This window comes from Ammospiza nelsoni, chromosome 11 (assembly GCF_027579445.1).
Source record: "Ammospiza nelsoni isolate bAmmNel1 chromosome 11, bAmmNel1.pri, whole genome shotgun sequence".
NCBI lineage: Eukaryota > Metazoa > Chordata > Aves > Passeriformes > Passerellidae > Ammospiza > Ammospiza nelsoni.
Genome location: NC_080643.1, coordinates 16127566 through 16155089, shown reverse-complemented (window position 1 = coordinate 16155089; position 27524 = coordinate 16127566). Strand labels below are relative to the sequence as shown.

Below are 27524 nucleotides of genomic sequence, written 5' to 3'. Positions count from 1 at the left end.
TTCTCCTGTAATTTGCAATTTCCCACAGGAACTGCTGGAGTGTTACCCCAGTATCTGCTGGTAATTTGTGTGCAGTGAATTCCCCTGCTCTTTCAAAAACTCAATGTGAAAAACTTGGAAGGGGAAGCTCTGTGGGGGTCAAAGTTTAGTGTTCCATAGCACAGAAACACAGATCCCTTCAGTGAGGCTTGCTAGACAAGTCAGGAGGGCAGGAGCTTCCAGCTGCCAGTCCTGAGCATCCAGAGCAGAAAAAGAAATCCCAACTTACCCTTAAGATGAATTCCTGTACAAACCGGGTTCATCAGCTCACCTGCAGCTCTGCCCACACTGAGGGCATATATATATGAATATATAACATTGTTGATATATTTCAGATTTGCTCCATCCTCATCTGGCCCACAGCCCCAAAACTTGGGACTAGTTAGGAAAGCTGTCAGATGAACTCAAGAGGCAGTGCACAGGCAGAGAATTAATTGTATTTAAGCTAAATAGCTGTATAGCCCCCAGAACCATGTGGGGGACAAACACTCGACTGTGGAGACTTCTGGGTGTACATGTGAAGCAGAACTGGCTTGTGTTACAATCAAGCCTCCAAGACACACAAAAGGATGGAATTAAGGCCCCACATTTGGGCTTAGGAGGCTGTCTGATTTTCTCCATGTGTGATTCCTCATGCTTATTATTTCTGGTTTTCACATCAATCTGGGGCTGTTCCTGAATGACCAAATTTTTGTTTATAATCCCCAAAAGTTCAGGTCAAGAGACACTCACCTTATCCAGCCATGTGTGTGCTGAGGGTGCTGCACAAGGAGGAGGCAAAGCAGGAGCCTGAGGGGCATTTGTTTAAGACCTTTATTAACAAACTTCAAGGCTAATTTGCAAGTTGCCAACACTCTCTATGCCTTCACCAAAACCATTTATGGGAAACTTCCAAACTTTGCTAGACAACAAACCTCAGTCACCTCCTGTAGTTTACCAACTGTAATGACCTCTTATTTTTGGCCAAGTCAGACCAAAACTGCCCGAGCTTAAAAACACTTGACATGCACTTACTTAGAGGTAGGTTTGTCTACACAGAAAAGGTAATTAATTGGGAAATAAAAACATTTATAATTTCAAAAAAGACAATCCAAGTGATCCAGTGTGAAATCCCAGTTCCCTGCAGATGTCTGGAATTCTGGCCACCTTTCATAGGCATTGACTTCCATTCTAATTCTCTGTGTAAACATGGAAGCTGAAGTTATGAACTGGGGTTTCAACTACACACAGAAGAGCTTCTAAAAGAGTAGAATTCTGTTTGTTCTCCTCCAGCACTTGCATTTTTATGGAAACAAGTTATTTTCTGGGGTTTTTCAGCAGACTGGTAAGAGGTAGCAAAGACTAGATTTTAATTTTTTTTTTTTTAATTTTAAGAAGTACTTAGCATGCACTTCCCAGAGGCATACTTCTGACCTAAAGCAGATGGATTTACTGTCTGGCCAAGGCAGTGTGCACCCCTATTCCATGCCACCAGCTGAGAAAGGACTGATTGATGTCACAGGAAGAGCTTGAGTCTCTTACAGATGTAATCCCTAATCCATTTAGAAGCTGAAGTTACAGTCTCACACTGCAGCAGCTACTGCTGTCAGGTAGCAGGGGTTAATTAAAGAGAGGCAGTACAGCCTGCAAACAGAGTACTGAACCTGCCAATTCAACTGAAAATCAGGCACAGAAGTTGGTAAAATACATTGGTCTGCTACTAGAGTAGCCTTTGAATGCAGATATGAACTGCAGCTGAACTTAGGAGTGCACCGAAGAGCAGCAGAATTCAGGGGAGCACCAGATGCACCTTCTCATGTCCGCATCAACAGTACAGATTCACTTGTGTCATGTCCCACCCCGAGTCACCCCCACAGCAGGAGCTGGGGGTCAAACTCCCTGTATCTGGCAGCACAGCTCATCCTACAGCACAGGATTTAGGTCAGTCCCTGTGATCTAATCCATTTAGTCCTAGATTTCTCTGCTATTTGCTAGTGGAGGCACAAAGATTATCTGTGATGCAGTTTTGTGCTGTGACCAGCAAGCTCCATCCACAAGAGAGTACCCTTAGGGCAAAGCAGATACCACACAGAATTAGGACTAGGACTCTCATCACTAGTACGCAGAATTAATGGGATCAGGACTCATCAGTGCTATAAACTGGATGGACAGGACAAAATAACCCAAAAGGAAAAAAAGCCCCACTTTCCCCCTATTATCTCTGCAATCAGCCCTTCTTAATTCTGCATACATTTTCTGGTCTTAAATAAATACTTGCCAAGGGAACAGAACTCTGATGAAAAGATAATAAATGAGTTCAATATATACAGCCATTTCATGGGCTTCTGCTATGCACCACCATAAATTTAAAGCCAATTATGTTCTGTTTAAATATTTAACACTGTAAAGCTAGCCAATTTTACATCCTGTCAGAGATAATTGAAATACCCACTTTGTCCCTTTAATAGGCAGGCAGAACATCCAGGAGATGGAAAATACCACCGGGATTTCACTATTTGCAACTGGATATTGGAAATACCCTCAATTCCTCAGAATTTAACAGCTCTGACACCAAAAGCACAAATCTGCAAACAGTGTGAAACTGAGAGCAGCCAGCAACAATCTCAAACCAACTGGCTACTGCTGTCTCCCAAAACTGAACTATCAGCAGCTTTTATTTGCATAGTTGTGACACTAGAGGACCCCACACATGCATGTTAGGGACTGAATTTAAACTAATTTAAATTGAATCCCCAGGCTCTGCAAGGAAGCAACTTTTTAACTGGCTCTTTACAGACACTCCTTTGAAGAGATGAAATCCAGTGGCTGTGACTAAGCTTGTAAGCACTGTGCACTTGGAGCTGCTATCAAACATGGGGGGAGAGCCACCAGGCCAAAAGAAGTTACAGGAGAAGGCCCTGAGCTGATCACATTAAGATAAAAATTTCAGAATCAATCCCTAAGACATCAGGGTACAAACTTTCCTCTAAAGCATGGAAGGTATGGCCACTGGAACAGCAGTGCAGGGCAAGGTGGAAATGCCATAAAGGTTTTTTGTTCTGAAAAAGTCAAGAAAGGACTCAAAGGCTGTCTTTCAGATACAGTCCCTATGGGCAACACAGCAAAACTTAACTCCTGGCACTGCTCCATCAGCCTGCCAGAGGTGATATGGCAGACAAGCTCAGCCATTAGCTGTGTAAATAGATTTCCTTTCCTGTATCTGTATTGCTGAGTCAACTTCTGTTGAAGTACTGCTCTCCGTGGTAGGGCAAGGCACAGGGTTATCCAAGTATTTAAAAGAGAAATTATTATACTCACAGAAGATATACTACAAACTCTAAAAGGCATCTCTCCAACAAGGCAATTTGCCATTTCTTCCCCTAAATCCTTGTTTGGATGTTTGGGGTAAGCAAGTCCACAGGCAACAGGAGAGAGCTTGGCTATAATTATCACAAATGAAGAATATGAAATACAACATTAAAAGTCCTGTCTGCTTTCCACTCCTCTGGCTTCAGAAGACACAAACAGGTGGGACACTACTGAGCTGCAGCAGGGATGTTACTCAGACATCTCCTGAGACCAGTGGTTTTGCCAGACCTGGAGCCGTCTTTTCCAGTGATGTCTAAAGGAAAGATCACAGGAGACAGAGGGTTAGAGCTTTGGGTCCAGGAGCCCTGCTGCCCAGTGCCCCTTACAGAGTGCCTCTTACAAGGCTGAGAGGTGACAAGGATCCACTCCCCAACAACATTCCCATTGCTCTTGTACCAGCTCCCGGCTGAATGGAGCTCCTGACACAAATGGCTTCCCTGGCAGCAGGGCTCAGCATGAGGCTACTGAGGGCCCAGAAGTGACAGTCTGTGTCAAATGGTCTGGTTTCTGCTCTGCAAACACCCATCAACCACCTCTGCTGACAGCAATTATGTATTTCCTTGAATCCTCATGAGACACCAAGCACCCAAGTGCCCTACCCAGTATAAACACCAGGGAAGTAGATGTGCACAATGTCTGGAAATGGTGTGAGTGGGGAGTATTTTTGGCTACACAGGCTTGCTGTGACCTGTGCCTCACCCCTGGCTTTCAGGAGACCTGAGCTGACCACTGGGGCAACAGAGGAAACAAAGAAGACAAAGTTTGTGTGAAAAAGAAAGCAGGGATAGCAAAATATACAAAAAGAAGCAAGATTCCAAGGCTGCTTCTGGGCTTTGCACTGGCTCCTGGAAATTCTACCATAAAGCAAACTCTTTCTCCCTCACACCTAGAGTCCATTAGTCAAGAATATCAGACAAACCACATCTGCCACTGTGGCTTAGGAGCCTATGAAATGAGATTCATCAATCCTTCAGTAATGGTACTCACAGAAAAAAACCCAAATGCTTCTTGACCCAGAAAAACAGAAATGTTTATGCTGGAGTTGTGATTGGCAGCATCTACAGGCAGCAACACAACTGAGCCTGATCCATGAACAAACTCCTGCCTGCTCTTGGATAACCTGGAGTCCCCCGTAACCAGTGCCTTGGGAAAAGCAGAGCTAGATCCCCAGGCAAAGGCCATGGGAATAAAAAACAGCAGGCTTTAAATCAGTTCTCTGCCCCACTGGAGGCTTGCAAAGCTTGCATATTTCTTAGGCACCTCTTGCTGCATATCTTGATTTTCTCCATAACAGACTGAGAGACAGCCAGTGTTTATTTCAGCAATTCAGACGAATGCTGCAGACACAAAGCCCAGGGCAGATCACTTTCCCACTCAGAGCTGTGCAGCGTACAACCTGCAGGATGGGCAAGCACTTGTACCCTCCCATCCCCTCCCTGGTGCAGCATCTCAAAAATTCTCATCTGGAAGGGGGAAAAATAAAACACCAAAGCCCTGGCTGTGTCTATAGCAGATCACTATGAGATCACAGGCTCCTGCTAACAAGTCTCAGAGCAGTAGCCTCCTGCATGAGTAGCACAAAATCTTGCAGGGATATAATACCCCACAGAATGGGTTAATGCAGAAGCTACCTGTGTGTAAGCTGCTGCTACAACCACACTGTGCTTGCAAACAAGCCCCAGGATCTACAGTTCCCAGTAAGCCAAAACAGCATTCTCCTTTCCAGTCAGAAGTTTTAAACCAGGATTACCACTCCATCTCAAGCTCCTGAGCAAATAACAACTTAAGACCTTTTCCAGAGGATTGCCTGGTTTCATACTGTGCACGCTTATTCCTAGTGATTTCCTGGCCGTTTTTTGTTCTCCCAGAAGTGCAGACGCTCCCCAAGAGCAGAAGTCCCCTGTCGGCTGGGCTGCACTATCATCCCTGCACGGCCCCTCCAGCGACCGCAGCATCCGGGGCTCCTGTCCCAGCTGCCGCTGCCTCCCTGCCGCAGCAGGGAAACGGATTCTCCTGCGCTGCCGCGGGCCCCGCTCACACCGGCAGCAGCAGGAAAGGCCCCGCTCACACCGGCAGCAGCAGGAAAGGCCCCGCTGGCTGCGGTTTGGGGCGAGGTTTCACTGTCCCAGAGGCGGCCGGGCCCGCCGGAGGTGAGCTCATCCCCCCGAGCTGCGGCTCCGCTGATGTCAGCGCTCGGCTCCGTGGCAGGAAGCGATACGGGAGCAGAGCCCCAGAGGAAACTGAATTGAGCAACTGAGGTTAACTCCTCTGGCATTTCAGCATGTGGCATTTCCAGGGACTTTCTAAGAACCCGGGCTGGGCTGGGCTGCACACCAAAGGCAGGAGGGAGCAGCTGTGCTGCCACATGGCAAAGCAGGCAACATCTGCCTCCCCTGGCTCCTGGCCCCTTCTCCCCCCAGGGAAAACGTTTCATCAAGAGCTTCCTACAAGGCTCTCTGAAGGCAGGACACAGATGCACACAAGTTTTCCTGGAATCTACTTCAGAAACAGTCCTGAATGGTACAGAGTCAGATTTTGTATTTTTGCAGGGCTCAGGTGCGGTTGGGGCTCTGGGTGGTGCATCTGTACATTCCTACAACAGCAATAACAGTTATCTGGCATCTCATCTCAGAGACGAGATAAACTGGAGCCTTCCACAGAAACTGGCCGGTGCCATCACTGTCTGTGCTGCTGAGGCACCTCTGCCAGTGCCAGCCACTGCCAGAGAGCTCTGCCTTACAGTACAAGCTAGGAAGGAGAGAGGAAGACCATCCAGAAAACATTCTGGAGTTAATCCAGAGTACTAAAATGTCCCAAATATCAAGGGATTTTCTATTCATAAAGTTTCTCAAGTAAAGTAAGACATTAACATTAACAATAGACCATTTTCACTTTTTACACACCAGCCAGACAATTTCATTGAGCTGTACCTGTAGCAGTGATCAGAACCTCAGATACGTGAGTTCTTGGAAAGACAGACAGATTTTCTTCCCTTCCTTTTCTTCTACCTCCACTTCTGCTGAATTAGTCACAACTGAATTAGATGGAAGGAATGTGCCTGGAAGCCTTCCAAATGCTCCTCTGTTTATAGGATTTACCAGGAAGACTACAGCCAGAGCTTTGTGGGTAACTGCATGGTTTGCCAGAGCACGGCTCTACTGTTTAGTCTCATGTAATTATGATTATCTAATTTCAAACCTTGTGTGGCTGGTGCCGAGTTCAAATTCAAGTCATTGCTTTCCAGAGGATTTCCTTCCTGAGACTCTCCCTCTTGGACCACTGCTTGCGGCTACAAAGGAAAAACACCAAAAATAAACAAGCCCCCCCACCCCATGCAAAATTAGGTATGGAAAGACAAATTCCAAATATGCAAAGTAGGTGGATTTATATTTAAACAAGACTGTGCAGCCCTGACAGCATATCCCTTTGCCATCAGCTCCTACATCCAACCACAGGCAAGAACACACACCAGGGCATGCAGTGTCCACACATTCACAAGTCTCTGAATACTTGTCAGAATCCATAGTAAACAATCCCAATATCAGCCTTGTGACACACAGCCCAACACTTTGAAAAAATCTGCCCATTATGCAGCCGTGGATATCTTTTTTCATCAAGAATATTTTCTATATATTTCAGGTTCTTCCCTGTCTTGACCACCAAAACATTTTGTCTATTGTTCTTTTTCTTCTGCTTTGGTTTTGCCCCCCAAAAATTCTTCAGGTGTTTATTTCTGAACTGAAACATCAGAATCCTTCACTAACCAAAGTTAAAATGACACATTTTGAAATGTTAAAAGCTCCTGCTTGTCTTTGAGATTTGTCAGTTCAGAAATGACACCAGCAGAACTCACTGGGTAAGGTTGTGTTCTGTAAGACACAGCCACTTCTGCCTCTGATGATTCTCCACAGAGCTTGAGGATCCCAGTTTGCACAGCTGGTTGCTTTAAGCACTGGTAACACAGGCTTCCCCAATCAGTGCATTTAAATGACATAAGATAAATGGGCTTGGGGAAAGCAGTGGGCTTTGGAGCAAGCACAGTGGGCTGAATTAGACTGTTACCTTCTCACCTGGACTGCAGAGAAGGAACATTTAGATTTATGCAACAGTGCCCTTGTCTGGGACCTTCTGCACGGGGTTAGCAAACAGCTTCCCACTATCCAGGAAATATCTCCATGCAAGGTCACTGTCACATCAGAAAAGACTTCTGATCTCTCCCATATCCTGGCACTTCCTGGCTGGCGAACATTTCCCTCCAAGCCTTCTGCATGGCCCTCTCAGGCTGCTCTGTCCCTCTGGTTCTGCTGAACCAGAAGTGTTCCTTTGCCTCCTGAGCACTCCTGTGCCACCACAGCTGTACAATAAACCTATGGATTCCTGCAGCAAGTGCACAGCTTGGGTTTGGATCTAGAAATTTTTGTGGTGCACACTAAATAATGGTTTGTGGCTGTTGTGGAGGCTTTTAATCACTCCTAATGACAGGTAACATACCATGAGTAGTTCACAGGACTGAATATCCTTATTGATTAAAAGCTTTTGTCTTGTTTTTACACCTTAAATGTTTTTTTCTTAGCTCCTGATTCTTACTAATGATTGTTTGTTGCATGAGTCTCCTGCTGACAGGACTCAAAGTTTTTCCACTCATGAAATTTCTCTTTTAGCTTAACTTTAAGTTTCTTCTTTTGAGACAAATTGACATGCTAAGCAATCACTTCAGTCTTTCAAGTCTCCTGGGAAAACAACCTCTCTCTTTAAGAAAGGATGGAATCTTTGGCCTTACATTCCAAGCCTAAGAAAGTGCCATACTGTGGAAGTCTGGTATGTATTGAATTAAGTAAAGCATCTCCCCTGGGCTCTCAGAATTCTTCAGTAGCTGAATTTTAGAGGCCATCAGGAAGGCAGTCAGAGCTTCCCTAATTATTTCCAGGCTACCAAAGCTCAAAGAATGTTGTGGCAGACACAGTCTGAGAAGGGCAAACACAGATGCAAGTTCCCCAGGATCTGTGACTGGAGAAGAGGGAAAGGACTGAACCCTGTACTCACCCACTTGCGGGGCCTCCCTCTTCGCCTCTTCCCAGCAGAAGGTTCTGCCTTTATTGAAAACAAAGTGGGAATATTATCAGCTCTCAGATTTGCTGAGCACTGTGACTAAACCACTGAACGTGGCCAAGGTGACATCTGTATAAAAGGTCTTGTCTCACAAGTAGCAGAAAAAGCAAAAGCTGGGGATAGAAGACAGTTGAGGAGGAAACACCTGCCTGACTGCACTGGTTGTGATTATTTGGCAGTGGTGGAGGAGAAACACTGGGAGGAAACTGCTGAACAGGCAGTAGCAACACAGGAAGGCAAGGAGGTGAGTAAGGACTAAAACCACAATAACTGATTTGTCCAACGGTGGTAATTAAAGCTGAGCTGAATTACGGGCAACTTTCACTATTTTTAAGCTAAGAGAAACATCCCTGCTGGTCTCTCTGGTCTCTCCTCTGTAAATGAGTATAAGCCATTTCCTCTCACCGTTCCTCCAGTTAGAGCAGTCATTTTCTTGCTTCCTTTTGGCCTTCCTCGTGGTTTCTTCACTGGCTGTGGTTCCACAGCATCCTGTGGGGTAATAGCTGTGTTTCCACCGTCCTCCTGGGATAAAAGGAGAAAACCATTTAAATTGTTTCAGGGATCATCCTGCTTATGTTCTCTCATTCTGGTTGGTCTTGGACTGCCTTACCCCACTAAGAGCACCCAGACCCCTAAATAGCTGGTTGTCTCTGCTTTTCCAGCTGGGAAGTGCATTAGAAGATGATCAGCAATACTCCTACTTCTTTATGTCTTTTGGGCTGGGGAAATGAGCAAGTTCCAAGAACTCTGGCCAAGGGGCTTTGCCTGTTCTATCCAATTACTGGCACAGAAACAGAGGGTGATGACACATGAAAGTCTCCAGGCTAGAACAGAGACCTGGCCAGCCCCTCTCACACATGTCCTGGCTGAACTGTCACTGCCTGTCACATCAGAGGTGCCTCTGAGGCCAGGAGCTGAGATTTCCCAGGGTGCAGATCCTGCTGCTGTCCTGGGTAGTCCCAGCATTTACCCCAGAACACCTCTCCTCCCCTTGTCCTTGTGAGCAAGCAGCTTCCCAGGGCTGCCTGCAGATCCCATCAGGCTACTGCCATGGCATCCTCTTGAGATGATGATGTTCTCTCACCTGTGGCTGCTTCTTTGGTCTCCCCCTCTTTCTCTTCAGGCCCTGGGTCAGTGTGGATGAGATGGGATTCTCTGCCCCCTCACTGCTCATGTTGGCACTCTCAACTGTTAGCAGATTATAATCCAACAGGTTCTTTTTCCTGGACTGGGAAAGAAAACTTGTCTCCTCTTTTTTGCTTTATCTTGTTATGGATTCTCCTCTACCTGCAAGGCTGAAATGAGAAAGAATCAGGCATGGAAGCTTGCTATTGTTTTTATCAGCTGCAAGAGTTCAGGACCCAGCAGACATCTGGGAGCATAACTGGTTCTAGAATATCTACAGAGCACATTCTCTTACCTAGCCTATTCCTCAGCTTTCTGTGACTTTTGTCCAAAGGAACTGAATTGCTCCAGGCATGGACTATGCTGGTACCTGCATCTACCTTTCCCTGTTTAATCTGAATCAAAAGAGACAATGTCTGCAGCTCTCTAAACTCCATTCTTTGGAGGCTTCCTCCAAAAGGGAAGGAAGTGGGAGATAAAGTGGTGATGAGTTATAAATGCACCAGTCAAGGGCAAAGCTTCCTTTGGAGCTCCTATACTGTCAAATGCCAAAGCTAATCCTGAGACCAAAATCTACAGCTAACAGAGCCTTACATGAGGATGCTTAAGAGAACAAGTCCCAGGGTACAAATTCTAAGAAGGCTCTGGAGCTGCCCCTCAAGAGTTTGTTCTTAGTCACTGATTGAACAGGCACTGTCTGGAGAGGTGGCCTGACCCCATTCACTGCACTCAGCCCCTGGTCCTACATGAGGCTCACTGTTTTCTACAGGACAACACAAGCCCCTAGACCTGGGTTTTGGTAGGATTTGAGCACTGGCTTGTCTGCTGGAAGTCTGAATCAGCAGGCTTGTCAGCCTACTCCCTGGCCCCAAGCTCTGCTTAGTGCCTGCAGTGGTTGGAATGAGCCCTGATCCAAATTGTTTGTTCTAAGGAATAACCAAGATCCTGAGCTGTTGAGAGTACATAGGAAACAGTGACATTCCCTGCTTCTGCTGGAGGTTTCTCCTCTAGCACATCTGCCAGAGGTGGAGGTCTGACTGCAAGCCTGGACAGCCTCACATCCCAAAGAAGGAAGAGGAAGGGAGACCTTGACCAGAACCTCAGCAGAAACCTCAATCCCAGGTACATTAGGAGACGTGGGGGTCACTGAAGTTTTGCTTGTGTGTGGAGTCAAAACCTAGCCAAGGATCTGAGTCCACTTACAGCACTTCCAGACCTTGGCCTTCCTTTCCTTCTTGCACACAAGGGAGGGCTCAAGAAGATGGGAGGGGATGAGGAGGCTGAGCTCAGGTGGACAGAGGCCAGCAGTGCTGGCTGAATCCTCCTTTGTCAGTAGTTGTTATCACAAAACACACAGCTGAGAATAGTGCAGTTAGGAAAGCAGCACCATTTATTGCTTAGGAAAGCAGGAGTATCTAGATGAATCGATGAATCATTAATTTCTACATTCTCTGCTAAACTATCACCTGAGATTTTTTTTTTTTTTGTTTGCAACTCTTCACTTTACCTGTTTTACTACTTCTTTTCCACCTGCTAAATGAAAGATAACAACAGCAAGCACAAAGAGCTCTTTGCCCCATTGGCCTTGAGCACTGCTGAGTCCCCAGGTCCCTCCAGCAGGCTCTACCTGAGGCAATAAAGGCAGCAGTAAGGGCACAGCTGCACCATGTAGAAGAGTGTGACTTTTTTGTTCAAAATAATGCTGGAGGGCAGCAGCTGGGCTCAGTTCCAGCTCATGCATGAGCAGCCCTACCAAGAGAACTCCCTGGATGTCCCTTTGTGCACACAGTTGGGCCCCAGCTCACAGGTGCTGCTGCACACTCAGCTTTTCTATCAAACCCTCTGATCAGAGGGTGATGAAAAGACTACAGCTCAGGTCTCTGAGTTCAGGCTGCATCTGGAGGAGAGGCAGTTAGGGGGAAAAAAAAGTTCCTTTCTACTGGCAAGCCATGCACAGTTGCCACCAAGTCCCTGAGAGACAAGCATGAAACACTTGCAGTCTCTTTCAGAGAAGAGCTGTGCTTTTACAGACACAGTTTTGTAGTCAGATCAGATGTTCAAGTTCCGAAGAAGAGAGGACCTTAGCTGAGGATGGCAACAAATATTCTGCCCTCTGGCCAGGTACAGTTCCTTGAGCCTGCATTTTCTGGTCAGAATTGGGCTAACATGGGCTGGTGCCAGCACCTGGAGTTGGCTGAGGCAGGAGGGGCTCACTGAGGCTCTGGACTGCCCTAGGAGGAGAGAAGCCCTTGTGCCTCTTCCCAAAGGTAGGTCTAAGCCAGGCCCACACACATCTGCTCCTGGATGAGCCTCGTGTGCTGCAAAGGTGGCTTGAAGCCTCCAGAGCCTGAGCCTTCCCTCAGCTGACAGCGGAAAGGGAACAGATATGGCCATAGGAATGGACAAGTGTGAAAGTGCTGTCCAGGCCACATCCCTGAGCAGAGATTACAGCTGCTTATCTGGAGGAGGTTGTGCTGATAGGAGGGTGGAGTTCAATGTTTTCATTCTATTTTTCAGTCTCAGCTTGCATGTCCTCCTTGGTCACCACAGGCTGGACAAGCAGAAGCTGACAGTGTCACTGACAGATGCAGCAAGGGAACTTCCAACCTCCACTCCACATCCTGACACAATGTGCACAGTTGTGACAGACACTGAAGCCATTGCCCTTGCTGACACAACCTCCCTCCAGAGTTCACTGTAACTGACACCTGCATGGAATCCAAATTTTGCATGTCATTATTCAAGCAACCACAGTGCACAGAATTAATTTTTCCCCAGATGCAAAGAAAGCCAGTTCTTGCACAATGACTTTTTGCTAAACCTTGCCAAACTAATACACTCTACAATTCCTTTAACATATCTGGCCACGTTTCTACAGGCAGGACTGCAGAAGACAAATGCCAGAGACTGCCAGGAGATAGCAGTTGCTTCGTACATCTCTCTTCCACCTTCCCATCACCCACCAAAGGCACATCCTTCTTGAAGCCTGGTGTGAAAAGAAAAATACACAAGCAAAACCATACAAGCATCAGTCCTTAGGGCTTTTGTCACCTTTACATGACTCAAGCAAGACAAAGACAAAGCAAAAGCACCTACTGCAATTTTACTTCAAATTTCTCAACAACTTTCCATGTATACATATAAACCACCAGACCAATTCTGAGTCACACTGTACAGCAAAAGCCAAGTACACCTTCCAGGGTCACTGCATTCCCTGCTGGGATTGGAGCCAGCAGGGCTAAAGCCTACACTGTGTCCACAAGGACACAAGATCTGAAAAACCTATCCAAATGTTTGTGGGCCTTAGATCACCTTTATGTCAGCCATATACACAACTTTACAAATGGCACAGGGATGTGGATGCATGATTTTGGCAGAATTGAGACCTCTGTGTTGCAGAGACATCATCTAAAAGAAAGCCTCACATCCCAGATGCATTCCCAGGCACCCGGCAGAGGGCAGGGAATCCTCACAGTCATAGTACTTTACATCTGATTTAAGTCCTAAGCTGTACAAAGCCAGTTTTTCTCACATCACAAATTCTCAGGGAAAAAAAGCTCCTCCTGGGGGCAATGCAGTTGTAGCCTAACACAGAGTATTGAACAGTGTTCTTGAGGGACTTTTCCCTTTCCATAGACTACAGAGGATGCCTTGGGGATGAGGCTGCTGACTTGGGCAGGCAAATTAAAGGGCAGAGCTCCTCCCTGTTTGTTTCCTCAGTGAGGTTACGTTTTGGGCTATGTCCTTGGGACAGACACAGTATGACACAGGGATGCTCAAGACATTGCACGGAACCTCCCAAACACATGTGTGATTCACCACCAGAAACGCTGCTCCGGCTGCAGTGCTCACTTACAAAATAAAATCTTGCAGAGCCTTTTACAAAGCATAATTAGAGTGTGATTATAAGAGACCCTGCATTATAGCCTTAACTTTTCATTTTATTACAGAGACAGTAATAGCTTAACTCCCACTTAGCAGCACAGCACCACTGTGCTGCTGTCATGTGTGACAGCAAACCCAGGGGAGCTTCACTGGCTCCATCAACATGGTCACTCTATTTCCTCTGGTAAAAAGATGGAGGGAAAATCTGGCCCAAGCCCTGCATCAAGCAGAGGAGGATAAAAGACTTTGCTAGTCAAGGCATCTAAAGACAAGCCAGGCAGAGAGAAAACTCTCATTCCAAAAACTGCAGCAATAACAATCTGCGCTCGTATTACAAGAAATTACTTTCACCTTCCGAGAAATCAAACGCTCACATCTTCTCAGATCTCGCAGTAGATCAAGATATAACACAGCTCATTGCAGCTCCCCATGGACAGTTCTACCAGAAAAGCAGGATAGCCATGCACTGGAACAGCTCCCTTGGGAAACTACAGTGGCAGTAACACTCTGGCAAATGTGCCTTTTCTGCCAGACTTTTCTGTAAAAAGAGGAACTTATGAGCTACTAAATCAGGTTTGTGGCAACAGAAGGTAACTGCCATCGTCTCATAAATCGTTTCTCAAAATCATAACTAACCTCTCTAGGTGATTTCCCTGACTACTTTGAGTGGCTAAGTCTAAAGCTTGTTTGATCTCATGCTTAAAAGAAAGTCTCCTAGCTCCTTGCCAGTTAGTTTTTGTTGGTTTTTTTTTCTTTAAATGAGCAATTTATTGTCACCTGTTCTTGCATTACCAAGTCCTTTAGCAGCAACATTTCTCTCTCCTCCATTTTTAAACTGTACCAGATTACACATCTCCCTCACCTTGCCTGGCTGAATAAACAGCACATTTGTTTCTTGGATGTCATTGTATCTCCTGATCATTTTGGTTGTCATTTGTACCCCTTCCAATCTGACCTCAACACTCTGAGTATGATGAAGATGCTTACTCAAAACTATTTGCAGTGAGGACAGCCTGACTAACTTCACATGAATCTGAGAAGCATGGGCTGAGCAACACTTCAGTGGGGAAGATGCAGTTCTTGTGTAACGTTAATAGCACTGGCTTCCAAAATGATTCAACCAGCAAGCTATTCCAGCACCTCCAGCGTATCCTGACTGATAAAATACCCAGGTCAGAACACAGAAACTATTTAAATTGACAGAGGACAAAAAAATACAGGAACCATAAGGGCTTCCATGCTTCACATTAGCTCTAGAGACTTGCTCAAGGTCCGGATGAGAGTTTCTGTAGCTCAACAGAGCTACATTTCACACTTTGTTATGGACTCCTCTGCACCACCCCAATCGAAGTGCCCTTGTGTGTCTCAGCTCTCCATCCACAAACTGGTGTGCAGCTCCCTGACTGCTGAGCGACCCTGCAGATGGGGCTGAGGGCAAAGAGCCTGAGCAAGGCCAAAGGCCATCCTGCCTGGGGCTGCTCTGACACAGCCAGCAAAGGAGGTAAGGCTGGGACAGGAGCTTATGGAATAACGACCTATCTACCAGAAAACCAGGTCTAGAAGCTTTTTTTTTTTTTTAAACATTAGAGACATGCACAGCTACTTGGGAAAAGGGCTGATGATTACTGAGTTTCAAGCAATGATGTGAACATGAACAGGCTCTGTTTCCTCTTTCCCAACTCCTCAATACCCAGCATCAGCACAACATCAAGGCACTGCAAGAGCTCTCTTGAATGAGCCTTGCTTGATGCACTGTCTGCCAGCTTCTCTTTGTTCAGATACCTAAGCCAGCTAATGCTCTGAGAGGCACCATGTTCACCTTAATCTATACCCCATCTAGTCATAGAAATACCACCATGGTTCTGCAGTAGTTAGCCTAAAGTATTCCCAGTTCTTCCTCAGGAAAGGGAGGCTTTGCACTTGCCTGGGCAACGAGTCAAGCCACACATACAGTCCTGGCGGTGCTGAGGTCCTGCTCAGTCCACATGCACAGGACTTTCTCTGAAGTTATCACAGAACTCCACAGTGAAGGGTTCAACCTCAATCCTACCTCAGCATCATCAGCTTCTAAACCCTATCAAAGCTCCAGGCCTCCTATGGTCAGAAAGGCAAACCAAGGAGGCAGTTAGCCATCCCAGGGAGCCATGGAAAAGCACTGTGGGGATACCAAGAGCAGAAAGGAAGAAAGAACTGGAACCTCTTTCTGACTCTGGACTTGGCAAGTCATGTAATCTTTCTACGCTTCACATTTTCTCTCTATAAGATTATGGAATAGCACTGAAGTATTAATACTTCCCTCAACCAGGGGTGGAGGGATTGAGGACTATGTAATTCCTTTTTTTGCACAGTGACACTAAGAACCCCCAGCAGCAGAGACTCGAGCAAGGCATCATTAGAGGAATGCAGGAGCAGCCCCCCCCATGTCGAGCTCGGGAGCACAAAGGAGAGGCGGTGGCAACTGAAGAAATACAACTCAGGATTAGCCACATCCTGCTGAACAGCAGAACACACCCTCACCCTCTTTCCCCAGGAAGCTGAAGGCTCGTGGGACCAGTTTGGCCCAAAGCTGCCAGGTGGAGTTCCCTGCCCTGGGAACCTGGCACAGAGCATTTGAATGGGAGCTGGTTTCCCCAGAGGCACACAGCACTTCTCACCACTCCCAAACCCCAGCAGGCAGGGGACACGGCTCAGCTCATTGCCTCTACCCAAGGAAACCTTGTACCAGACCCAGGATCCCAAGTCTTGAGGCCTGGAGTCTGAAACATGTTATTCATACTCAGGACACTTCCAGCACTTCTCCCAAAATGATCAAGCCAGATCAGTGAGACTCCTGTGTGGATTGTAGACTCCCTAGCACTACATATTACAAGCCTGGTAGAATTCTCCCTCAAGGAATTTGTCCAAAGAGCCAACTGTTAGCCAAAGAACTCTTTCTGATCTTAAAGCCTCTGTCCAGACACTTTCATCAAAAAAGCAAGCACCCCAAGCACTGCAGAGTTAAATCGGTGGAGAAAAACCCAACAGTATATACAGGAAAATAAAAGGAAAAGCAGAAATCTGTGTCTACTAAGAATTTAAAAATCACTGTTATTTGATTTGAGATAGCATCAAGCCTTTTTCCTCTACAGAGTATCTTGTACAGCTCAACTACTGACATCTGCAAAACACTGTCCACTTGTGCAAAGCCAGGAAATGGCTCTCTGCACTTCCTGCCAAGGACTGGCATTGTGGCACCTGGCATGGGGACATACGAGGCAGCAAATTCTGTACCTCAGACTGCTTGAAAGTAGGTTTTCCCAATTACCAACCCGCAATTCACTAATCCCCACACCTTAATAAACCCCAGCATCTCGCAGATGGGCTCTGCATATGCATTTCAGATGACGCCGTAAGAAAGGAACAAGATTTACCTGTTGAGAAGTTGGGCAGCGCTGCTTGACTCAGCCCCAGCAGAGCCAGCAGTGAAGGCAGGAGAGAGAGAGAGAGAGGTATCCAGCAGCTGGGAGCCCCTGCAGTGGTGAGAGGCAGCTAACCCAGGTCTCTGCACACACTCATCTCAGGAGCCTCACCGAGCCCAGCGCCGTGGGTTGCGCTCCCAGTGTGCGATATGGAACCAGCGCTGCCGGAGATCTCCGGAGATGGCAGCCCTGAGCAGTGACTGACAGCGAAACCCAGCTCCCCTCGACACGCCTGGCATCACACACTGAACACAGCCACCAAGAAAAATCCCCAACCAGACCACTTACACCAGCCAGCTTCCACGTGTTGGCCTAGTAACTGAAAATAAGGCCGGTTTCCAAAAGTGAAATGAATGTCAGAATAAAGGGGACAGATTATTCATGTACTTCCCTCTTTACAAATGCTAGAGAGAACCATGCTGACTCTGTTTTATGAAAGAAATAAAACCACACCAAAACAAAAACCCCAAATGGGTAGCCCCAGGAAGGCTTGTGATGATAAAGTGGTTATTAATCTGAGTGCAAAATGTGCTCAGGGCATTTACTTTAAGCCACAAATAAAAATGGGAAGCTGAGCTCAGTTAAGCATAAACATATTTAGAAAGGAGATGTTGCATATCTCTAAGTTAGGCATTTTGTATTAGTTCTGTGAACAGCCATTAGATCTCACAAAAGTCCCCAAAAGTATTTTGCCAAGGAAAACACAGACTTTTCATGAGTGCCTTGACATATTCAAGACACCTATATTGGGGTTTTTTGGCACACCACCATTAGCAAAACTACAGACTTCAAATACCTCAATCTGTACCTGCACAAAACCCATTGCAGTATCTTAGAGACACAATCTGAGGCTTTTCTTTATGTCAAGTAGTAAATTGCTTACAGTGACACTGAATAAATTGAAGACAATTTTTTTTTCCTCAGAGTCATCCATACAAAAGGTTTGCATCACTTGAGCTACTCAGTAACTTCTCTATATCTTAAATATGGCACCTAAATAATTTACTGCAGTCTGGAACAATGCTGATCTTGACCTTAGAAACAGGGAATGATCTTCTGGTTAAAGCTGTTTACAGGACTCTGGAAATGCATCCAGTCCCTGGGGCTGCCACGTGCTTTCCCTGCGACCTCAGGAACGGCACCTTTGCTCTGTACTCCACTTCCCACATGTAAAGGGGGGATAACAAACCAGGTAACATCTGGCTTATTTAGACAATATTTCCTTTGGGAAGAGATTCATTTCCTCCCATGTAATTTTATGTCTTAGGCAAAGTGGCTCAAGATTTTGTTTGGAGCTCCAAACCAATAATAAAGCAAAATCAACACAAAATGCTAAGAGAGCCCTTTGGTCTCCCCTGCAACAATGTCTAATCCAAAAATCATTAAATAGTGTATGAAATCAAGTATCTGAAAATTATTATCTGTAAATTTAAATGTGTATATATATAATATTTATCAAATATCCTCCTGCATATGCATTACTGTTCCATATGAAAATATGCAAACTTCTTTTATTTTTTAATGACTTTTAAAAGCTTTTTTAAAATATCACTAGAGAAAAAGCTGCAAGCATGCTGTATGAACATAGTGTAATCATAATGACTGAGTCAGAACTTGAATTGTTACCCTTGGTACAAAATGAAGAAATCTGCATTTCATACAAATACCTCCCAGCAAGTCAGTATTAAAGTTGATTCTACAACACTAAACCAGAGATGGTTGACAGTCCTTAAGTACTAAGGAACATTATTAATATTCTAGAAATTAAACTTCCAGTTAGGAATGTCAGATACAAAACTGGTACATGGAGTCCTCTTTAATCTTTATTGGGCACATATTGGAAAATAGCGTCTTTAATATCCACACTTCATAATTTCTTAAGTATTTAAGAGAAATTATTTGATAATTCTGTATGTAAATGACTGACATTTCATCATTATTCTTGGACTGAGCCCAAAAATCTCACACTTGACAAAACCATCAGTCCCAGAAAATGTGTTTCTGAAGGCAATCACAGAATCATTAAGATTTGAAAATACCTCCAAGATCATGAAATACGACATTTGAACAAATACCTTCATGTCAACTGAACCACGGCACCAAGTGCCACGTCCTGTTGTTTCCTGAACAGTTCCAGGCATGGTGACTCCACCACCTCCCTGGGCAGCCCCTTCCAAAGCCTGACAACCCTTTTTGTGCAGAAATTCTTGCTGTTGCCCAACCTCAATCTCTCGTGGCACAGCTTGAGGCCATTTCCTCTTATCCTACACTGGTTACCCAGCAGAAGAGGCTGACCCTGAGCTGGCTACCACCTCCTTTCAGGGAGTTATAGAGAATGAGGTCTCATGGGATGGAGAATGTACCCTATCCTTGGACAGGCATTTCAGGGGCTAATCCCTCTAAACAGGGTGCCCAATTTACAGTTTGGTTTGTGCTTTCAGACTGCGGGTGCTGGTTCCTATCATACCTTTCTCAGAAAAGCACCCAGCTTCCCCTGCTCAGTTACCAGGTCCACTCAAGCAATTTTCCTGCAAAATTAAGCAGACAGAGATCCTTAAATCTCACGCTCTAAAGCCTTAAAAAACCCCCAAAACCCCAAACAGTGTTGCACCCCTCTCCTCATCTCCAAATATTAGATACCAAAGCAGTATGCCAACTTCAGGAGCAGCCTTGAGCGCTGTTAAACCACTGCTGTGGTTTAACAGCCACAGATCACAGGAGTCCTTTGAAGACATTAATTTTTTTTTTTTTTTCATTTCACAAGCTGTCCCTTCCATCCAGTATACACTGCTGTTTCTTTTCACTCTTTGGCCAGTTCTTCATTGCTCTGTGCAATCCTGTTCCTGTCCCAGAGCACCTTGGAGAAGAGCAGCTCCTGGACAGGGGCTGAAGCCTGGTGTCAACTGCACCATCTGATCAAATGTCCCTTTTGGAGGCCCCATGAAGGAGGAACAAGCATGACCTACACCAGTCAGCAGAAAAGCACCAGCAGCCAAATCTAGAGTACAAGGATGCCTTAGATGGCATGGGGTCAAATGAGCACAATTTGAGTGACCTGCCAAGACATTCATGTTCCCATAAAGTTTCAGGTATTTGCAGCAAGAGTTGATATGCACCAGGGCCAGGTTATGCCTGCAAGACACTCCCTAGTTTCCTTTAGGAAGCATCCAGGTTTTACCACAATGCAGTGCAAGTCTCTGCCTGTATTCCTATTCCTTATCTTCAGTCTTCCAGAAACTAGACTGGTCACTGTGGCACAGTGTGAGATATGGAGGCTAACACCAGCTGAGATTCATTTGTGTATAATCCCTTTCTGTTAGAGACAGGTGTGTATAAAAAGCTCCATTCACTGCTATCCCGATCTTGTCAGAACCTCTCATGTGCACAAACCTGTATCTCCTAAGTGTAAGGAAAGCTGGATTCATAGTAATTGTTCTGTATGTGCTTATTATTCAGACTATATCAATATTTTAACTGGAGATTAGGCTGAGGTGTGATTTCCACAAGATAAGAAATAGATTTGCCATACTCTATTTTATCATTGTAATGGAAGCGTGCCCCACAATACTATACTTCTTAATTCTTTCATTCAAACTTTCTGGATGACACAGGGTTACAAAATCTCACTTTAAGCAAGTTGTGAACTTGCTGGAAGGCCTCCAAAAAATCAGAGGCTTAGAAAACATGGCCTGTGAAGAAAGATTGAGAAACTGGGCTGTTAAACCTTGAGATAGGAGAGCATCAAGGACATGATAATGACTTTCCAACACACAGAGTAGTGCAGCATCTAGAAAGTAATAATGTGGATAGGATAAAGAGTTACTTTAACTGCAGAAGTTAAGTTGAACACTGAGGAAAGTTGAATGACTTAATGGTCAGGACAGCAAAGCACTGGACTGAGTTATGAGTTTGTGGAGCCTCTTCCCATGGAGAAACTACAAATGGGTCACACAAACACTAGGACTGGCACAGATGGTAATAAAAATTCCCTGAGAAATGAAGTGTGTCTGGCAACTCCTCTTTTCTGTGACACGAAGTTTCTAACTAAGTTGTGGTCAAGTATGTTTATGCAGAATTATCTATGAAAGGGCCAGAACAGGTGATCCCTGAGGACCAGAATGAATTTTTACTTGTCTTCCATGGCTGAAAAATCTCCTGAACTGGTTGGTTATTACTTGAACCTTTAGAACCCAGCTGGTTCTACAGCTACAAAGCTTGTGATTCATATTGGGAAAGCTAAAGAATATTTCATCATTTCAGATCCCAAATGCTGTCAATTAATTACCAGAGGTGATAGAATTTGATTCTTGCAATGGGAAGAATAAATCTTGCCAAAGTAATGCCATAAGCACTGTCAGCTGGTAAAAAGGGTGACCTTTTTCTACCTTTATAGCAACAGACAGTTACTGTTCCTGACAATGTGCAGACAAGGAAGGTGGGACAACTGAGAATGTGAAGAGGGAACAGCTTTGCTGCAGGCAAGAAAGGTGCAGCTAGAATTAGAAAGAGCTCACACTTTGGTTGATAAAGCCATGTGGAGACATTGTGAAAGATGGCCTGGGGATGGCCTTGAAGGACCTTTGTAACACAAAATGAACCTTCCACCAGCAGATAGCTGGGCATGAAGGAGGACTAGATGGGAAACTAAAAGACTGGGGGTTGGTGCACATCTGGAGGAAGATGTGTATTTCTGAGGGAGACAGTTCAGGCCCATGATCATCCCTTAGGTTGTCCTCCAAGGGAGGGGAAGAGCAGCACACACACAAAGGGTGTGTGTGTTTGAAGGTGCAATGTAGTGCATACCATGCTCCCTTCCCTGATTTAACAACATGGATCCCATGTGCAGCTTCAAGACACCAGCACTGAATCCTCCTTACAACACTGAAAGGGACAGTGAAAAGGGGAAGCTCACACACACTTCTAAATTCTACCAAATTTCTTATGATCAGGCCGAAGAGCTCATGAAGCCTGGCTGCTTTGGAATGATGTCTGCAAGGAGCCACTGAGCATATGGATGGCTCAGCTGCAGAGCCAGTGCCTGGTTTATAGCACAGGGAAAGCCTGCAGGCTATGCCCCTGGCAAGGTGGCTGCTGCTTACTGTTGTTCTCTTTTCCATTCAATCTTACAACAAACAACTTCAGAAACAAGCCTTTCCTTCCCTGCAGCAGAACCCAAAGCAAATTATCCACAGACTTTATATATATAAAGCTAAAAAGCAGTGAAAAGCAAGAATTAAGGTGTGAGACCTATTAGTAAAGCCAAATGACCAAGTTATGAGGATGCCAGGACAAGCAACTAAGACAACTTTAGTCTCAGTATAAGCACTGGGGGTGCAGAATGCAGACCTGTAATAGAGGTATGATCACAGTACAGCCCTGGCGCTGCTGGCACAGGTACAAAACACACAGCCCCAAATACCTGAATTTGTGTTGTCTACAGCTGAGACAATTTGTAACATGTTGTTTGGACAAAATTTCAGAACATGGCATATTATCTGTATGTGTCCTGTTCTCACTTCCTTAGTTCCCTGCCCCTTGAGGAAAGGCCTGACATTAACACACAACTGGAACAGAACAAGTTTTGCTTTACCTTTTTCAAAAGGCTCTTGAGGAGGAAATACACAGCCAAAATATAAGAGTCTAGAGTGTTGCTCCTTTACCAGGCACAACCCAAACCCTGGGAAGAATCCTTCCACCAACTTCAAAGAGAGATGCTCTTTCAACCCCCACGCCGCGCCCAGGACGCCGTGCTCCGTGTCACCACACAGCGGCACTCTGCCCACACATTTCCCAGAGGGAAAGCTGCAGGTTTTTTCCCCATTACCAAGATAGCCACGAGCTCATTGCTGAGCAGGCAGGGCTTTCAGAAACCACCAGTCACTGAAACACACAACGTGGAACCCGCAGAGATGGTCAAGCACCTGCTTTGACAGCACAAGCATTAGCTGATTACAAGCTGTTAGAAACCAAACACTAGAAAAATCTAATTTTAAAACTGCTGGGAAATCTATTTTCAGGATCTTTTTCCCTTCCACCTTCTTTTCTGCACACTTCAATTGCATTTCAACATTCTGGCAATACCATTTTGAGATCTCGGGTACTTCCACAGCACTTCTCTCCTCCATAACTCCAGCAGCACCACTTTAAACTCTGGCAGACCATTTATTCTCCATAACTTCCTTAGAGGAAAAGCCCCAAGGACTCCCAAGCAGGTTCATATCCACCAAAACACCTCTCTGCTAGACACACATGGATTGATTAAAGGTGACAATAATAGTGTGCTGATAGGAGTGTGCCAGAGCAACAGGACTGAGTAAGGGGGAGAAAAGTAGAAAAGAGTTGGAAAAGAGCTGTTTATACAGGCTTTCCTGATAATGGCTGATTTTTCTCCTTTAGTCCAGGGGCAAATGAAAGACTTAATCTTTATGACCTAAACACAACACACACCTCGCACAGAGACAAGGTGCAGAGCTCATGCCTGTAATGATGCCCATAAAAGAGAAAAAGCCTACGTGACAGGAAAAAGTCCTGCTCAGCCCTCCCCAGTGACCTTTGGATGGGGCCATGTGCTAATGCAGGTGGGAGCTGGCCTGCTGGTGATAAAACACTGTCCACTCCAACACTGTCCCCAGGTTCTTTAAGCCACAGATTGATGGGGATGTGCAGACAGCAAATTCAGTATATTCAGCATCCACTAAGACTGTGCAGGTGCTCTGAAGTTCACATTGAGCCCTGCCCCTTCTAACTCCCTGTGCTCACTTCCTCCCTCGCCCAGCTCTTATGGAAGACCCTGTGCTGTGGGGACAGAGATAACACAGGGCAGTCTGTCAGCAATGGTGCAAACATGGCAATCAAGCATGCAACACCTTCAAAGCAGAAGGAAGACAGCTCTCCAAAAGGGTCTTATCCATTTCCAGCTATTTCTAGCCAGTCTCCACCTTTGCAGCTGCCAGTTGTGATGAGCCAGGCTGGCTGCCAGTTACCCAAGCAGAAGAATCCCAGATGCCTACAGAGATCAAAAAGATTATCATGCATGTATGGCATAAATACCAGTGAGTGATTCATCTGGGCGAGGAAACTCCCTCCACAGCCAAACATCTATTTGGAGGCTGGGCCAGCATTATGAATGCATAAATTATCACACAAGATTTTACCTAGGGGGACTTTGTCTTCCCTTTTCAGCAAAGAAATTCAGATAGGAAAGCAGGATTCCTCAGGAGAGATGATTCTGCTGTACAAGAGAAAAACCACCCTACAACAGAGGAGGTAAGAACATTCATGATGGTTCAAGCCAAGGCTTTCTTTGGAAACCCCTTGTTCCTGTGCAGGGGAAGGCAGTCAACAGCTCTTCCACCTTTGCTATACTTCTCAGACATGTCTCCTCCAAGCTGGGAACAATTTCTCATTCAATCCTGTACAGAGGCTGTTATTGGAATTTTCCCATGCCTAGTATATTCCTTGAGTATGAAGAAAGCAGAACCACATGTTGTATTGAAGGTGAAAGCACATCAGGCCTTTTTTAAACTACAACAAACAAGCCAACCAAAACAAGACTAAAACCAAACAGCACCTCTCTCTCCAGAACCGTGCAACAGTGTTTTCCTTTTTCCTGGTTTAGTATTTTTTTTCCTCTTAGCTTCTAGTATTTGATTTATCTTACTCTTCAGCTCAACCTTTCACAAGGTTGTTATATGACATAACCCCAAGATCTTTGCCAACTCCAAGCCCATGATTTTAGATGCACAGCAATCCCTATTTCTCTGCATACCTCACATTTATTTACTTGAAATTTCATCCACCATTTCACTGGCCAGCCATTCAGTCTCAGGATTTTTCAACAATACTTCACTGTTAACCATCATGTTTGCTGCCTTGAAATTTTTTATTTTAACAGGCTAGTCTGAACACTCACTCTCCCTGTTTGCAGGTCATTCCTGCAATAGGTTCAACATTAGAAATCCCAGCACTGAACTGTGAAACTCTCTGGCGGCATTCTCCCACCTTGTTTCCAATCTCTTTGCCAATTATTTGTACATCTCAGGACCTTCTCCTCTTTGCAGGGTCTGCACATATTCCCAGTAATGTATTGTGAACTTTGTCAAAAGTCTTACAGAAATGTAGTACCAGCTCTTTCACTCTTATCAACATTCTTTTCCAAGAACTCCATGAGGTTTGCAAGACAAGCACCCTGCCTTCATATAAACCACACCAACTTTTCCCAAAGTGATTGTGTTTATCTCATTGTCAAACATATTTTTGTCTATTACAGCTTTTACTAGTTTATGTATTACAGATGCCAGGCTTCCAAGCTCTTGGTTTCCTGGATTCTCCCAAATCTTTTTTTAAAGATTAATGTTATATTTACCCACTCTCTGTACTTCAGGTGCCAAGAAATTTTTAAAAGCAATGTTACACACTGCTTTTGGCAATGCAGCTATTTCATACTTGAGTTCCTCAGACCTCAGGTGAAGCCTTCCAGTCCTGGCAATCTGTTAGCATTCACGGCTGCTCAAATGTTGGATTCTGGATCCAAATCAGAAACCTGTTTTGCCAGCATTTTATGTTCTGTGACAAAGTGGGGGAGCAAGAAGGTGCTATCAACACCCTCAGCAAGCAGCCAGGGGGAGCTGAGGCTGAAAGGAGGCCTAGTGAGAGCTGGGTATAAAACCCCACACACACCATCCTACACAAAACCCTCAACATGCCCTGTGTGGGAGGGTGGGACTCACTGCACATGTAAGAGGTGCAGTGATCACTGCACTCAAGACCCAGCAGTGGAACTGTGTGGCACCTACCCAGTTCTGATCCACAACAGGCCACATGCTCCCCCATCACAGAGCAGCAGCTGGCACAAAACAGGTGTGTTTCCAAGTGAGTGAACTGTCCAGCCATTTGGCCAAATGAAGCATGTTAGTAAGTGGGTGGTTATCTCAGAACGGACACATTATCACTCACCTCAACCCTTACTGCCTGATCCACATCACACCAGACAGCAGGGCCCTGGTGTGGTCTTTGCCAGCCACCACACAAAGTGATAAAACACATGGACAAAGGTAACATGCTCAATGAAAGAAAAGGGAGAAGTCAAAGGCTGCATGTATTAAGTCTTCACGTTAAGGGCTGAAAGAGGAGGCGTCACTCCACTAACAAAAATGCAGATGTGAAGATGTGCACACTCCAGCTTGTGTACCAAGACAGTTGGGGCAGAAGCTGTGATCAAGACAGAGCTTTACTTGTCTTCCCCACCCCTCCATCACCCCCAGATACAGCCATGATCAAGGCAGACAGCAGCACAGTCCAATGGTACAAACACAGCCAGTTACCTTCAAGCAGACATTTCATAAATGGGATAGAATAAGGTTAAACGATAAAAAGTCTCACTGTACTGCACTCCCCTGCCATGAATGGCACCCTCAGCCTTGCTGACCTCCCAGAAGCACACAGCTGCTTGGGGTCCAAGCCCTTACTTCACACCCCAAGACTTCCAGGGTGAATCTCCTGTGCTGCACAGAACAAGCAGGGAAAAGGCACAGACCAAGTGCAAGGCACCTGCAGAAGGACACACAATAGGTTTTAACTCCCACCTCCAAACAGACTGTTCTTTGGTTATACTCAGGAGTGTTGCAAATTTGGGTGCCAAAAGATGGCTGCAGTTAGAGTATCTACCTGTATTTCAGCTTGACTGAAAAGCCAGTAAAACCTCCAGGTTGTATGAAAACAATTCCAGCAACAAAGCTCAAGCTTGAAAAGGAAGAGACTTGAGGAGCTGCAGTTTCACATAAGATTGAGCCCAGGGCTCTGCACTATGATTTACTTTGCCACCTGCCCAGGCCATTCCCACAGGCTGCTGCCTTTGCCCAAGGGCAGGTCTCTGGTGCTGTGTCACCCCTGAGAGAAGGGACCTCTCCTGCTGCAGGAAGCCCCTGCACACAGCTACTCTATTCCTCTGTCAGACTGCCCCATCTCCCACCCCTGTCCACATTCCTAGTCTATTTTATGAATTCTCCACAAGCCTTTCCTTTTTCACACCAGGGGCTCTGGGAATTCATCATTCTTCCAAAGGAGTCTATTTGCCCCATCTCTCCAACACACGCACTTCACGTGTATCCCTTATTCCTTTGTCTAACCACACTCCTTCCCCCCCCCCCTTTTTTTTTTTACCAGGGCTTTGATTTCCTCCCTTTTCAAGGACTTCACATGCCATGCATTTCATTGTTTTTAATCTCACTGACAGGATCACAACTGCTGGGAAGTCATGCCTCTTTTCCTTCTTCTGATCTTAAACAAAATCAGTGGCTTTCTATCCAGAAATCAGTCCTGAATATTACAGCTGATCAGATGCAGCAGCCACTGGCACCTTGTCACAGGCAGATAATGCAGAGACAGGCAAGTTCTTACTCTTTCACCTTGCTTTTCTAATGGGCAGATCAAAAACACTAACTGTGTGATAGAAATAAAAATAAAGTATCTGGGCTCCTCGAGATGTATTCATTAACCAGGTGCTAGGTTTGCCAGGGATTTCAGTGGCTTGGGGTTTGAGATACAGGCTTTGAATTTTGA

General features: G+C 45.5%; 1 protein-coding gene across 1 annotated transcript in view; it reads right to left on the bottom strand.

Annotated features, from left to right (window-relative positions):
• Positions 1-838: 838 nt before the first annotated feature.
• LOC132078373 (high mobility group protein HMGI-C-like) overlaps positions 839-27524 on the bottom strand; it is a 52038-nt gene continuing 25352 nt past the window's right edge. The window contains exons 2-6 of the mRNA XM_059480468.1: positions 9581-9791; positions 8902-9018; positions 8431-8478; positions 6586-6676; positions 839-3640 (exon numbers count right to left, since the gene is read on the bottom strand). Of these exons, the coding sequence (XP_059336451.1) occupies positions 3555-3640; positions 6586-6676; positions 8431-8478; positions 8902-9018; positions 9581-9670 (432 nt within the window). The 5' untranslated portion in view covers positions 9671-9791 and the 3' untranslated portion in view covers positions 839-3554. The remainder of the gene's footprint in view (positions 3641-6585; positions 6677-8430; positions 8479-8901; positions 9019-9580; positions 9792-27524) is intronic.